This window comes from Mobula hypostoma, chromosome 26, assembly GCF_963921235.1.
Source record: "Mobula hypostoma chromosome 26, sMobHyp1.1, whole genome shotgun sequence".
Taxonomy (NCBI): Eukaryota; Metazoa; Chordata; class Chondrichthyes; order Myliobatiformes; family Myliobatidae; genus Mobula; species Mobula hypostoma.
Genome location: NC_086122.1, coordinates 32,456,641 through 32,472,034, shown reverse-complemented (window position 1 = coordinate 32,472,034; position 15,394 = coordinate 32,456,641). Strand labels below are relative to the sequence as shown.

The 15,394-nt window shown below is 44.0% G+C and overlaps 1 protein-coding gene across 1 annotated transcript; it reads left to right on the top strand.

Annotated features, from left to right (window-relative positions):
• Nucleotides 1-2,210: 2,210 nt before the first annotated feature.
• Nucleotides 2,211-14,536, top strand: pef1 (penta-EF-hand domain containing 1). Its single transcript, XM_063033577.1, has 5 exons — nucleotides 2,211-2,360; nucleotides 3,780-4,155; nucleotides 7,932-8,087; nucleotides 11,680-11,823; nucleotides 13,818-14,536. Exons 1-5 carry the CDS (start codon nucleotides 2,337-2,339, stop codon nucleotides 14,045-14,047), a joined length of 930 nt encoding a protein of 309 aa, XP_062889647.1. The 5' UTR covers nucleotides 2,211-2,336; the 3' UTR covers nucleotides 14,048-14,536.
• Nucleotides 14,537-15,394: the final 858 nt, after the last annotated feature.

The window sequence follows — 15,394 nt, the reverse complement described above, 5'->3', positions numbered from 1 at the left end:
GGGTGACCCCAGCCATCGTCAATGCTCTTCAGAGATTGTCTGCCTGGCGTCAGTGGTCGCACAAGATGACTTGCTGGCTAGTGGAGGGAAAGGGTGCCTTACACCTCCTTTTGTAGAGACACATCTCCATCCCACCACCCAAATACACTCAGAGGCCATTTTATGAAGTAGAGGAGGTACCTAATGAAGTGGCCACTGAGTACATTTCCTTAAATAAGGAAGGCAATACTTTGGATGTGGTCTCACCAATAATAACTGAAGTATAACATCACTACATTTGCTTTAAAGTCCATTAGCAATAAATATTAGCATCCTGTTGTGTAATTAGCTATACTAATTAATTGTGGTGCCTGCCCAATAGCCTTTTGTGAATCATGCAATAGGACATCCAGATCTCTCTGCACCCCAGGATCAAGGATCAACTTTATTTGCCATATACATTTGCATTACATATTTTCAAAAAAGCCAAAAAAGTTTTAGGTTAAAGAATGGATATGGAATAAAAAAGTGCATAATAAATATCAGCATGTATTTACAATCCTTGGAATGCAGGATACTGAGGCAGACACACCCAGCCCCATCTCCTGCACCCGGCACTCCTTCTCTGCCACTTGTCCCACACCACTCCACCCTCGCCATTCCCAACATCCTTTGGTCCTGCCAGGTTTACAAACTTACTCTCCACTCCACCTTGACAAATACAGTTCTGTGCAAAAGTCTTAGGCACCTTAGCGATATATATGTGCCCAGGACTTTTGCCACAGTACTGAACATTTCACGTGAACTGCTTCAAGCCTGCTGTCGATGGTCCACCCAACCCACCTGAGCCAGCACCTCCCAAACCCAGGTGATCCAGTGCACACGGTTCACTGGTTGGTAGATTCATGTCAGTTCCTGGTCAACCGAGAAGGGTACGGTCTGGAGGCCCAGTTTCATCTTGGATCCATTGCTTACTGAAGTGTTCTACAGGACTCATTTAGATCATCCTGGGCATAGGGTGCTGGCTGTAGCAGGGGAAGGGGGTAGGGGGTCCTGTCAGGCCTGCACAGGCAGGAACCTTCCAGTCTCCACCAGGCTAACAGGAGTCACCTGCCACTCATTTCCAACTCATCACCTGCAGCCTATTTAAACCCAACTCTCATTCCACAGTACTTGTTTACCCATCGAACCAGGCAGCCTCAGCCACTTGTCTTAGCTTTCAGATAACTTGTGGCCTCGTGGTGTTAATTATCCGTTCTCTCTTATTTTGTGGCTTGGTATTTTGCAGTTTTTTATTAAAGTGATCACTACCTCTGAATTGTCTCTGCTGTTCTTCATTTGGGTCAAGCTCCTCTACATTTTCTGACATGCGAAGACACACACTCAATGTTTTAGGAACAACCAACCATCAGATTTCCAAATGGAGAATGAATGTATGTACTCAGTATTTTCTTTTATTTTTGCTCTCTTTTCAAAGTTCAAAGTACATTTATTTTCAAAGTCACCATTTGCAACCCTAAGATTCATTTTCTTGCGGGCGTGCATACTAAATCCAAGAAACACAATAGAATCAATGAAAGACCGCACCCAACAGGGCGGACGAACAACCGATGTGCGCAGGATAACAAACTGTGCAAACACAAAAGAGAAAAAGAAGATATTGAAAAACAAGTGAGCAATGAATATTGAAAACATAAGATGAAGAATCTTTGAAAAGGAGTCCATCTGTACTACCCATTTTATATATATATATATTTATTGTTGTGATTTATACTCTTTAAATTATGTATTGCAAATGTACTACTGCTGCAAAACATTAAGTTTTACGACATATTACATTGATATTAAACCTGATTCTGAACTAAAGCTGCGGATGGTGTCTGGCAAAAACAAAACTGGCCATAGGTGAGAATGTTATTCGTGAATAGAACTGCAGAAATATATTCCATCAATTTTCTGATGATTGAATTAATGGTTTTGTTTTTTGTGAATAACCGACATCTCTGGGCAGTCTTCCACATTGTCCAGTAGGTGCCACTATTGTAATAGCAGAGATATTTCTGGAGCTCAGGTCTTGGGGCGTTGTCTGATCTTGCAGTCTCTGCTCTATGCAGCATTACGTTGTTTCTTCATAGAAGTCACACAAAGTGAACTTCCCAGCCCCTCTCCTCCTGACCACAATAGACAAGCAGGATACGTCACATTGAGGGAACGTGACGTCACGACTTTTCCAAAGGGCACGGTTTGATTGACGGCTGCATTGCGCAATCAGAAACCGAGGCGGCGAGGCACCGTCGGGAAAGGGGACCAATCAGGTGGAGGGAGGCGCGGGTAGTTCAGCGCGGGCGGCCGAGGCGATGGCCAGTTTTCCTTACGATCCGGTGAGTGGACGCGGGGGGCGCGGCAGCGTTGGCGTTGCTGGGGGGACAGGCCGGGGGGGTTAGCACCCGTGGGTCGGCGGTCCCAACACCGTTTGGGTGGGTTGGTGGGGTTCGCTGGAAGTTGGGGGGGTTCAGACACGGGCCCGCGGAATGTGGGCAGCAGAGGGTCGGGGACAGGGCGGCTGCCAGGCAGTGGGCTCGGCCTAGCGCACCTTCGACCCGTGAGCTGCTCTTCGAGCACCCCATTCTGTCTGTGGGGCTGGAATCGGCCTCGATCCACAACTTCCGCCTTGGGATGAGTCCTGAACTACTCACACACCCTCGTGACAGTGTCTACCCCCTGCAGATGCTGCTCGGCCTGCTGAGTTCATGGTGCGTGTATTGCACCAACAGCAGTTAGCTAAAGACAGTGGGTGTGTGTGTGTGTGTGCTGGGAGGGTGGGGTGTTTCTACACCTTGGGACACAGACAGAAAACAATGGATTGGCATTTAGGACCAATTTCACCTAGGTGAGTGTTTTGTATTAGAACGTAGAACAGTACAGAACAGGAACAGACCCTTTGGCCATCCAGTCTGTGCCAAACTATTTAAACTGCCTACACCCATCAGCCTGCATCTAGTTCACAGCCCTCCATACCCCTCCCATTCATGTACCTATCCAAACTTCTCTTAAATGTTGAAATCGAGTTCACATGCACCACTTACACTGGCAGCTCGTTCCACACTCTTGCGACCCTCTGAGTGAAAAAGTTTCCCCTCATGTTCCCCTTAAACATTTCACCTTTGAGATGTTCACCAAACATCTGCAAACTTACTAACTCACTTATCTACATTTTCATTCAAGTCATTTATATACATCACAAACAGCAGAAGTCCAAGTATAGATTCCTGCAGAATGCCACTAATCATAGACCTCCAGTCACTTTGACCACCATCTTCTCTCTTCTATAGGTAAGCCAGTTCTGAATCCAAAAGGCCAATATGCCATTCATCCCTTGTATCTTAATCTTCTGGATGAGCCTCCCGTGAGGGACCTTAAACTAGCTTGTTCTCCCCGGCACTATACTCTGACCAAATGCTTTCTAGAAATACATTTCCTACCATAAAAATAAGATGTTTGAATTCACCAGGTAATATCGAAACTCCATAATTTTGCATTATGAATAATTTAAAACATGTACTTTGACTATTTTCCAATTGCACCTAAGAAGATTGATGTCATTGTTGTTCATGTTACTTGGGGTTTCACCAATGTATTGTGTGCCTCTATCTAACATTTAGTTTTAAAAACTTTAGTGATAGATTTTATTCATTGAAGATAATTAAATGTTGGCTGGACTTTTTAAGTTTTCAATAAATTGTATTAACATTAATATCTATTTGGTTTATTAGCTTTTTTTTTTGCTTTCCTCCCTGCAGAATTACCGTGGGTCACCTGGACCTGCACCAGGAGCTCCACCAGGAAGCTACTTTTCAAGGGCACACCAACCTGGGAGTCAGTATGGTACCCATTCTGGGGGCCAGTTTGGTGGGCCACCACCAGGCAGTCCTTATGGAGGCGCACAACCAAGTGCACCTTATGGGACAGCTGGGCAATATGGAAGCCAAGTGCCAGGAGCCCCGTATGGAGCCCCATCACCTGGCGGGTACTACGGAGACCCTGGACAGGGAGGTGGATATGGGCCTTCAGCACCAGGCGCTCCCTATGGAAATCCAGCACCAGGTGGTCCATATGGAGGACCGGCATATGGAGGTCCACATCCAGGGGGATATGGATCTGGTGCTCCCTCAGCTGGTAACTATATATTGAACTAAGTTAAAATATTTTGAGAGGTGAATGAGGGTCACATGCATTTGCAGATACTAGTGAGCAACCGAGTTTGATCAGCTTTTCTCTTCAGAGCCTATTACAAACAGTTTGGGTGGCCGAGTGGAGATGTGTCTCTACCAAAGTAGGTGTAAGGCTCTCCTTCCCTCTGCTGGCCTGCAGGTCACCCTTGGGCAAGGTGTAGCACCTGCTCAGCCCGCAGATCGGGGTCACGTGAAGCGATGGGTGTAGGTAGTGGATGGTCGTATGAACAGCTGGTGCACATCACAAGTCCTGGACACCAGACAGTCAGTCTCTGAAGACTATTGATAATGACTGGGGTCACCCGTCTGCTAAAGGCACTACCCAGAAGAAGGCAATGGCAAACCACTTCTGTAGAAACATTTGCCAAGAGCAATCACGGTCAAGACCATGATTGCCCATGTAATATGACACGGCACATAATGAATGAATGACACTCCATGGCCACTTCACATTAGGTATATTTGCACACCTGCTTGTTAAGGCAGATATCTAATCGGGTAATTATGTGGCAGCAACTCAGTGCGTAACAGCATGCAGACATGGTCAAGAGGTTCACTTGTTCAACCCAAACAGAGTGCGGAAGAAATGTAATCTAAGTGACTTTGACCATGGTTCCAGACGGGGTGCTTTCAGTATCTCAGAATCTGTTGATCTCCTTAATTTTTGCACACAACTGTCCTTAGAGTTTACAAGAGTGGCTCGAGAAACATAAACATACTGTGAGTGGAAATGCCTTGTTAATAAGAGACATCAGAGGAGAATGGCCAGACTGGTTCAGGCTAACAGGAAGGTGACAGTAACTCAAATAACCATGTGTTATGACAGCAACACATATCAAAGTTGCTGGTGAACGCAGCAGGCCAGGCAGCATCTCTAGGAAGAGGTACAGTCGACGTTTCAGGCCGAGATCCTTTGTCAGGACTAACTGAAGGAAGAGTTAGTAAGAGATTTAAAAGTGGGAGGGGGAGGAATGGAGCCAAGAGCTGGACGGATGATTGGCAAAGGGGATGTAAGAGGATCATGGCACAGGAGGCCCAGGGAGAAGGAAAAGGCGGGGGGGGGGGAGACCCAGAGGATGGGCAAGGGGTATAGTCAGAGGGACAGAGGGAGAAAAAGGAGAGTGAGAGAAAGAAAGCGTGTATAAAAAATAAATAACGGATGGGGTACGAGGGGGAGGTGGGGCATTAGCAGAAGTTAGAGAAGTCAGTGTTCATGCCATCAGGTTGGAGGCTACCCAGAAGGAATATAAGGTGTTGTTCCTCCAACCTGAGTGTGGCTTCATCTTTACAGTAGAGGAGGCCGTGGATAGACATGTCAGAATGGGAATGGGATGTGGAATTAAAATGTGTGGCCACTGGGAGATCCTGCTTTTTCTGGCGGACAGAGCGTAGGTGTTCAGCAAAACGGTCTCCCAGTCTGCGTCGGGTCTCGCCAATATGTAGAAGGCCACATCGGGAGCACTGGACGCAGTATATCTCCCCAGCCGACTCACAGGTGAAGTGTCGCCTCACCTGGAAGGACTGTTTGGGGCCCTGAATGGTGGTAAGGGAGGAAGTGCAAGGGCATGTGTAGCACTTGTTCCGCTTACAAGGGTAAGTGCCAGGAGGGAGATCATTTGGGAGGGATGGGGGGGACGAATGGACAAAGGAGTCGCATAGGGAGCGATCCCTGCGGAAAGCAGGGGGGGGAGGGAAAGATGTGCTTAGTGGTGGGATCCTGTTGGAGGTGGCAGAAGTTACGGAGAATAATATGTTGGACCCGGAGGCTGGTGGGGTGGTAGGTGAGGACCAGGGGAACCCTATTCCTTGTGGGATGGCAGGAGGATGGAGTGAGAGCAGATGTGCGTGAAATGGGGGAGATGCGTTTGAGAGCAGAGTTGATGGTGGAGGAAGGGAAGCCCCTTTCTTTAAAAAAGGAGGACATCTCCCTCGTCCTGGAATCAAAAAAACTGTGTTATGACAGTTGTGTGCAGAAGATCATCTCAAAGGATTCAAAGCACCTTTATCATCAAGCAACACACACAAAATGCTGGTAGAACACAGCAGGCCAGGCAGCATCTATAGGAAGAGGTACAGTCGACGTTTCAGGCCGAGACCCTTCGTCAGGACTAGAAACGTCGACTGTACCTCTTCCTATAGATGCTGCCTGGCCTGCTGTGTTCTACCAGCATTTTGTGTATGTTGCCTGAATTTCTGGCATCTGCAAATTACAGGCAGCCACAAAACAAAGAAACACAATTGTACTCATTTAAAAAAAAACCCATTCAATAAAGACCATCAAACACCCAAATGCACAACATATGGAATCTTGAAGTGGATGGGCTGTAGCACCATAAGACCACACCGGGTTCCACTCCTGTATCTAATACAGTGGCCACTGTGTTTGTTTACCCATATTATCCTTTTCCAGTTGAATGTGTGAGGTAGGAGACAATTCAATTTCCAAGCCAGAGTGGTAATGGGTTTAAGTGCAGCTTGTATGGGAAGCAAATAATCTATTTTTCTTTTGGTAGCATCCCAGGCTAGTTGAAGGTAGAACTCCTGTGTTCTGACAGGGGGACTTGGATGTCCAACTTTGGATGAACACTGGAACTTGAGTGGAAGGCATCTTGATTACTGCTGTTCTAATTAAGAATCATTGGCAATTACTGTAACTTCATCCTACACGTGTTCCTTTAATCTCTTTGTGTTCACGGTATCAACTCATTGCAAAATCTACATGTAATTTAGTCTACAAAGTGAAACCCAAGCCTGTGTTAGAAACCTTTATTTAAGAGATTTTGCCTGGACAGTATGCAGGTGTTCATTAGCTCTTAACATGAGGCTGTTATCAGCTCTTGGGGTTTGTTGATAATCATACTCTGGAATGCCTCAAACATGGTGAAGTGGAACAGATGTGCATGCAGTGCTCCAGTCTTTAGTTTGCATTGCTGAAATTGCTCAAAGGGTCAAATGGCCTACTCCTGCACCTATTGTCTATTGACTTCATTAAAATAACATATATTGTTTTATGCATTCCAAAATGTGTTTTTCCTTCAATGAAATTATTGGGACTGTCTGGAAATGAGGTTATCCAAAATATGAACCAGTCCTAAGGAGATGCTTCATAAATCACAAAAAAATCCGCCAGAATAAGACTTTCTTTTGTTTTATGTTAATCTTTTATGTAAAATATTATTTTCCTACAAAGTTGCATACACTATCTCGTGACATCTAATTGTCAGATTTTGATTGGGCTTTAATTTGCCTTCTGCCTATATTTTGGCAAAAATGAGACATTTTGTAATTTCAGGTATTCATGAAAGCATTAAATTAAAATGACTGCTACACATTTGTTCCATCTGGTAAAAGCTAAGTCTGTAGATTTTTAAGTAATATCTTTACTAAAGTATTGTGTTGACTACTTGTATCATTGGATCCAGACTTCAAAGTTGGAGAGACTGGAATTGCCCCATGCGATGGCTTTTCTACTTTAAAAACTCTCCCACACAGGTTTCCTGTTATTGTCGGATATGACGAGCCACCACCAATATCTTTACTATTTTGAAGTTTATAGGAATTTTGTATCTTTGTCTGTGTATCTGTCAGATGTTTTCAATGAGAGAACTTTCAGTTAAATAGAAATTTCTGACTGTTCATTACCGGTACTTTTTGTATAACCGCTTCTTGTAACACACGGAAGATTGTTACCCTTCAATGTAACATTGCTGTGTTGTGCAGGTGGTGCTCCTCCAGGCATTGATCCAGAAGCCTACTCCTGGTTCCAGTCAGTAGACGCAGATCGCAGTGGCTATATAACACTGAAGGAACTCAAGCAAGCACTTGTCAACAGCAACTGGTCAACTTTTAATGATGACACCTGCTACATGCTGCTGAGTGAGTTTGGAACACACTTTTGTTGTGGTTGCTTGAACACTTGAATCAATAGCATACAGATTTTATACCAATGAACTGTAATGATGAATAAATTATGACACTTATGGGCATTGAACACTATAGCACAGTACAGGTCCTTTGGTCCATGATGTTTTATCAGTCTTTTAACCTACTCCAAGATCAATGTAACCCTTCCCTCCCAAATAAGCCTCAATATTTCTTTCATCCATGTGCCTCTCTAAGAGCTTCTTAAACATGCCTAATGTGTCTGCCTCTACCACCATCCCTCACAGGGCATTTTACACATCCACCATTCTTAAAAATCTTACCTCTGACATCCCCCCAATGCTTTCCTCCAATTACCTTACAATTATGCCACCTTGTATTAACCATTTCAAAGTTTAAGGTAAATTTATTATCAAAGTACCTTTATCTTGCCATATACAATCCTGAGATTCGTTTTCTTGTGGGCATACTCAGTAAATCCAAGAAACACAATAGAATCAATGAAAGACCGCACCAACTAGGCATTCAACTTGTGTGCAAAAGAAAACTGCAAACACAAAAAGAAAGAAATAAAAAATAGGTGATAGATACTGAGAACGTGAGAGGAAAAGTCCTTGAAACTATGGGTTGTGGGAACAGTTCAGTGATGGGGCGAGTGAAGTTTCCCCACTGGTTCAAGAGCCTGATGGTTGAAGGGTAATAACTATTCCTGAATCTCGTGGTGCGGGTCCTGAGGCTTCTGTACCTTCTTCCGAATGGCAGCAGTGAGAAGAGAGCTTGGTGGTAGGAGTCCTTAATGATAGGTGTTGCTTTCCTGCGACAGTATTTGGTGTAGATGTGCTCAATGGTGGGGAGGGCTTTACTTGTGATGAACTGGGCTGTATCCACTACTTTTTGTTGGATTTTTGTTCTAGGGCATTGGTGTTTCCATAATAGGCTGCGATGCAGTGTCAGTATACTTTCCGTCACAGGTTTATAGAAGTTTGTCAGAGTTTTGGATGTTATGCAGAATCTTGGGAAACTCCTAAGGAAGTTGAGGTACTGCCATGCTTTCTTTGTAATTGTACTTATGTGCTAGGCCCAGAACAGATCCTCTGACAAATTTCTGCTCTGGGATAAAGTTTCTGGCTAATCACTTTATTTATGCCTCTTATCATCATTACAGCTCTTTCTGGCCTCCTTTGCCCCAAAGAGAAAAACCCTTTAGCTTTGCCAGCTAGGTTTTTGAGCACAGCTTACCGGATACTGGGCGAGATTGTGTTACCTGCTAGCTGGCTTTCCAGTGAGATGCTTGTTAGCCGCAGTGTGCGCCCATTGGAGTGGAATCTGAGACCCAGTGACTAGTTTTGGCATCTTGCTTTGTGGGTCAGCCAAGGCCCAGAGATTGCTCGGGCCTGAGGGGCTGCAAATGATACATGGGGCCACAGTAGAGAGCATGAAGTGGGAGGTTGGTGCTGGGGAAGCTGGGTTGAGTACTTGCAGATTCCTCAATATGCTTTCAGTTATCTGTTTAATTGATCTCTAGTGCTTCCCTCCCCCCCCCCCAATTATGACTTGTACCAACAGATCATTCCATAGTTCAACTGCTCCGAGAGAGATTGTGTTTGGAAGTGAATGGCCTTTCTTCTAGCTTGTGCCATGTTGCTGCCACCAGAATGGCTCCATCACTGAATGGAAAAAACCCCCTCCTTTTAGCATGGTCACTGCAAACTGTGCAGGAGATCCTGACCCAAATCCATGGCCTCTCCTGATGCGCGAAGCACGAGCCACATTATTTTAGATCTTTCGCCAAGTCTATGTTCAGGGTAGAATGCAGTGAAATGTGCCTGTGCTTATGGTACACAATCAAAATAATTTATCTAACTGAAATGCTCTTGTAATCACCAGGCAATAATTTTATTGTTTTATTATTTCCTATCAGTCAGTCTAGTGTCACTTTATCAACAGCCGATTAATCTATATATTATAAGCTATCTTTTGTATATTTTTTGTTTTTTACCCTTATTATAGACCTAGAGTAACAATTAGACGATAAGACCATAAGAGATAGGAGCAGAATTAGGCCATTTGGCCTGTTGAGTCTGTTTCACCATTTCCTTGTGGCTGATCCGTTTTCCCTGTCAGCCCCAGTCTTCTGCCTTCTCCCTGTATCTCTTCGGGCCCTGACTAATCAAGAATCTATGAACCTCTGCCTTAAATATATTCAATGACTTGGCTCCACAACCGCCTGTGGCAACGAATTCCAAAGATTCACTACTCTCTAGTTAATTATTTTATTCTCCTTAGATTTGTGTACTGGAAATGAGATTAAACAATGTTGAATCATGCTTTCTTCAGAAGTGACAGTAGAATTGTCTTATTTTGAGAAATTGAATAGAATATTTTTGCCAAAATGTCAGAAACTAATAAACTGTCCATTAATACTGTTAATTTCCATGTTTTTAAGTAATTAGACAGTTAAAAATCACTTATTAATCCTATATGTTTGCTTGTACTACAAAGTCTAGGAGCAGATTGCATTCAAATCACTTCTATTTAGTGACTCGAAGTTGTAATTTGCACTGCAAAATCAGCATAATTTATTTCATTGTGCCAAATCATGATCACTATGGAAAGGATAAGTTTCTTTGAATATCTCTTTTGTAATCATGGTTGGAAAGCAAGCAATATAGTTAGGGTGCCTAAGACTTTTACACAGTACTGTATTAATTTTATGTATTGCACTGTACTGCTGCCACAAAAAAAAACAAATTTCGTGAGTGATAATAAGCCTGATTCTGATGTGGGCCTCTGTTGTGGACTGAGAGTGGGAAGGGAGCAGGGAGAGGGGAATCATCTTTGGGAAAAGTGGAAGGGAGGGGAGAGGGGAGGGGAAGGGAAGCACCAGAGAGACATTCTGTAATGATAATAAACCAGTAGTTTGGAATCAAATGACCTTGCCTGGTGTGTCAGGGCTGGGTGTGTCTGCACCTGTGCCACCCCCACCCTGGCACTCCTTCTCTGCCACCTATCCCACACTCCCAGCATGCCCAACATGCTCCTGTCAGATTTACAAACGTGCTCTCCACTCCATGCTGACAAAATACAGTCCTGACTATATATATGCGCCCAAGACTTTTGCACACTACTGTATAATTTTATTTTGTTGTTTTATTTATAGATACAGCACAGAATTGGCCCTTCCGGTCCTTTGAGCTGCACTGACCAGCAACCCCCGATTTAACTATCGTAATCATGGGACAGTTTACAATGACCAATTAACCTAATTGGTGCATCTTTGGATTGTGAGATGAAGCTGGAGCACCTGGTGGAAATCTACACATTCCACATAGAGGATGTAGAGACCCCTTATAATTGAACTCTAAACTCCAATGCCCCAAGCTGTAATGTGTCACACTAACCGCTACAATACCGTGATGCCCACTCTGTGGGTCGTCTCCCACACTGGCTTACTGCTGGGTGTGCAAACACAGTAAGGCATAGTCCTCAGCCCAAAATGACTGTTGATCAATCATCTTACCGGGGTGCAATTATTTAGCGTACCTGTGGCAATTCATTTAAGGTTTGTTGACCTTTGTTTCTCCAGATATGTTTGATAGGAATAAAATCGGTAAGATCGATTTGCACGGCTTTTCAGCATTGTGGAGGTTTCTTCAGCAGTGGCGTACCATGTTCCAGCAGTTTGATCGAGACCGATCAGGGACCATAAACCCCCAGGAGCTGCAACAAGGTGAGCTGGTTAGGTTTGCTTTCTCTTCACCTCATTGTGATTCTATCGACCTGGAAAGAGTGACCGTTGCTCTGAATGCTAGTGTACTCAGTAAAGTGGGTAGGGGTGCTGGAGGGCCAAGAAAGAGATTGATTTCAAAAATGAGAATTGGAACGATGTAATAATTCTGGCTTGATGACCATCAGAAATAGTCATACCAGTTGACAAAGTTCAGTTTGGCTCAGGTGACGACACTTTGCATTGCCTGAACTGTGGTGCCACAGTAGTGCAGTGGTTAGTGCGATGGTGTTACAGCTTGGAGCATCAGTTCCAACATCACCTGTAACGAGTCTATGTCCTCCACATGGAATGTGTGGGTTTTCTCCAGGTGCTCCGGCTTCCTCCCACAGTCCAAAGACGTACCGGTTGGTAGGTTAATTGGTCATTGTAAATTGTCCTGTGATTAGGCTGGGATTAAACCAGGGGATTGCTGGGTGGTGGGGCTGGACCTATTCTGCGCTGTGTCTCAGTGAATAAATAAACCTGTTTTCAGATTGGTCCAGAATTGTAAATGAGTCACTTGGATGAGGTATTAAATGCTGTCAGCTTAATTTAATTTGGAGATGACAGAGAATTTGAATGACTGGAGGGCTTTAGTGATGCTGGTCCCTTCTCAACTCTCATCGTCAGATCAAAGTATTTATTGGATCTCACTGCAAATGGCTTCATAAAAAAACAATGATTGTAGCTCAGAACCTTTACCTTTTATAAAGTGCTTTAGGACAGCCTTTGCATTTTGATAAGGCTTTTAATAGTCGATCATTAGCGCTAGGTGGAAAAATTGTGCAGACTATTAATGTTTCAATTGTGATATTATCTGGTTATGATAATTTGAAGAAATGTTAACTTTTGCAATTATTTATTGAGATATATGCTTTGGGCAGATGGGGCTCATCAGCCATGGTTGGCGGCTCACCTAGGAGAAGGAAAACTCTGATTTTAAACCTCTGCTGCCTTGCAGTTATACCCACAGATGGGGAGGGTAATTGGAATAAACGCTGAGGGAAAAGTCCGGATCCGGAGTCCCTAAGGCTCTCCTACATTCAATTCAGTGCTGACTGGCTACTCCTGCGATGCTGCTGCTACCAAACCATATCTGTCTCTGCCGTTCCTTTGGGTTCATCAGATGTGTGGAGAGGAGGAGCTTGCTACATGGGCAATAGCTTGCTCTCCATATCGCACTGACCAGGCTTGCATATCTCAACAGCTAGGACCTAACATCCGTGGTCAACACTGACTGACAGGCCTCACATCACATCACACCTGGCCCTTTGAGTCACACTGCCCAGCAACCCCCAATTTAACCCTAGCCTAACCCTAGACAATTTACAATGACCAATTAAGGCATCCGTTAGTCTTGCGAGACCGTGGATCTGCACCTGGAAAGTCTTCACTCTCCAGGGTGCAGGCCTGGGCAAGGTTGTATGGAAGACCAGCAGTTGCCCATGCTGCAAGTCTCCCTTCTCCATGATACCAGTGTTGTCCAAGGGAAGGGCATTAGGACTCATACAGCTTGATACCAGTGTCGTCGCAGAGCAATGTGTGATTAAGTGCCTTGCTCAAGGACGCATCACGTTCCCTCGGCTGGGGCTCGAACTCACGACCTTCAGGTTGCTAGTCCAATGCCTTAACCACTTGGCCATGTGCCCACACAATGACCAATTAACATACTGACTAGTACATCTTTGGACTGTGGGAGGAAACTGGAGCACCCAGAGGAAACCCCTGCAGTCACGGGGAGAATGTAGAAACTCGTTACAGACAGCAGGGGAATTGTACCGGGGTCACTGGTACCGTGCTAACCACTATGCTACCATGCCGTGCTTTTGGGGTCATATATTTTGTCCTGCTTGATCTTAGTCGAGTTTATGTAAGCATTTTTATATAATGTATTTTTTAACTGTACACTGAAATTACTTTTCATTTCTAATAAGGTTTGTGTTTTTATTTTGTAGCGCTCTCTCAGATGGGTTACAACTTAAGTCCACAGTTTGTCCAGTTCCTTACATCCCGGTATGCACGGAAACCAGCTCAAACCACCATTCAATTAGACAGTTTCATCCAGATTTGTACCCAGTTGCAGAGCATAACTGATGCCTTCAAAGAGAAAGACACCAGCCATACCGGAAGTGCCCGTTTCAGCTACGAGGACTTCCTCATCCTTGCTGTATCACGCATGCTATGATTTGATGTAATGACTGGAATCCAAGAGAAGTTAACAGTTATGATAACTTTCCTTTCACCTACAATGGATTAATATAGAAATGTAAAACTATTGGGATGCAAATGAAAGGGTAATTTAAAGTGGCTGAGAGATCTGCACTCTCCTGAACAACCAGTTATGGACCAATGTACCAAAGCTGTACTTCCAAAATATTGCAAAATTAATTTTGTAAAATAATTCACTCACGTATTACAGAAACCCTCTGCTATGATAATGTATACGCTAACTTTAAGTGTTGCATATATTAAAACAGTTCAAAATGAAGCTAGGTCCTGCTGTAACACTGACCTGGGTAAAGAGATTTCATACAGTATATTCCAGACTTGAGGCCTGTGGTTTGGACTGCAAATCTTGTTTTTATATTTATATAGAATAGTGTGTAATAGGCTGCATTTTCCATGTAATGATCTATAATTATTTTGCCTCCTGACAATTAAAAGAATTTCAAATTCTGGTTTGATTTATTTTGAGAGAAATTATTAATGAGAGCATGGAACATTTTTTAAGATCCCATTAGATTGTGTGCTCACAAAATACTGATTTATAATGTGAAGTATTAAACAGGTATGGATAGAAGCTGATAAAAGCTTCAAATAGCTTAATAATTTTTGTCTCATCTATTTCCTGAAAAGAGTGGCTTCCCAGAAACTATCCTAAATTTAGCTAGTTTGACGTTTTTAATTCAAAGCATTTGCAAACAATGTGCATCTGTTTGAGCAGCATCTATGGACGAGTAAAATTCTGTCACCCTGTTACAGGAAGGGTGCTGAAGTGTAAAGGAGTGAGTGAACAAAGCTGGCTTGTTTTCTCTGGAACACACATCAAAGTTGCTGGTGAACGCAGCAGGCCAGGCAGCATCCCTAGGAAGAGGTACAGTCGACGTTTCGGGCCGAGACCCTTCATCAGGACTAACTGAAGGAAGAGCTAGTAAGAGATTTGAAAGTGGGAGGGGGAGGGGGAGATCCGAAATGATAGGAGAAGACAGGAGTGGGAGGGATGGAGCCAAGAGCTGGACAGTTGATTGGCCAAAGGGATATGAGAGGATCATGGGATGGGAGGCCCAGGGAGAAGGGGGGGGGGAAGAACCCAGAGGATGGGCAAGGGGTCTAGTGAGAGGGAGAAAAAGGAGAGCGAGAAAAAGAATATGTATATATATATATATATATATATATAAAATAATAAATAATGGATGGAGTACGAGGGGGAGGTGGGGCATTAGCGGAAGTTTGAGAAGTCAATGTTCATGCCATCAGGTTGGAGGCTACCCAGACGGAATATAAGGTGTTGTTCCTCCAACCTAAGTGTGGC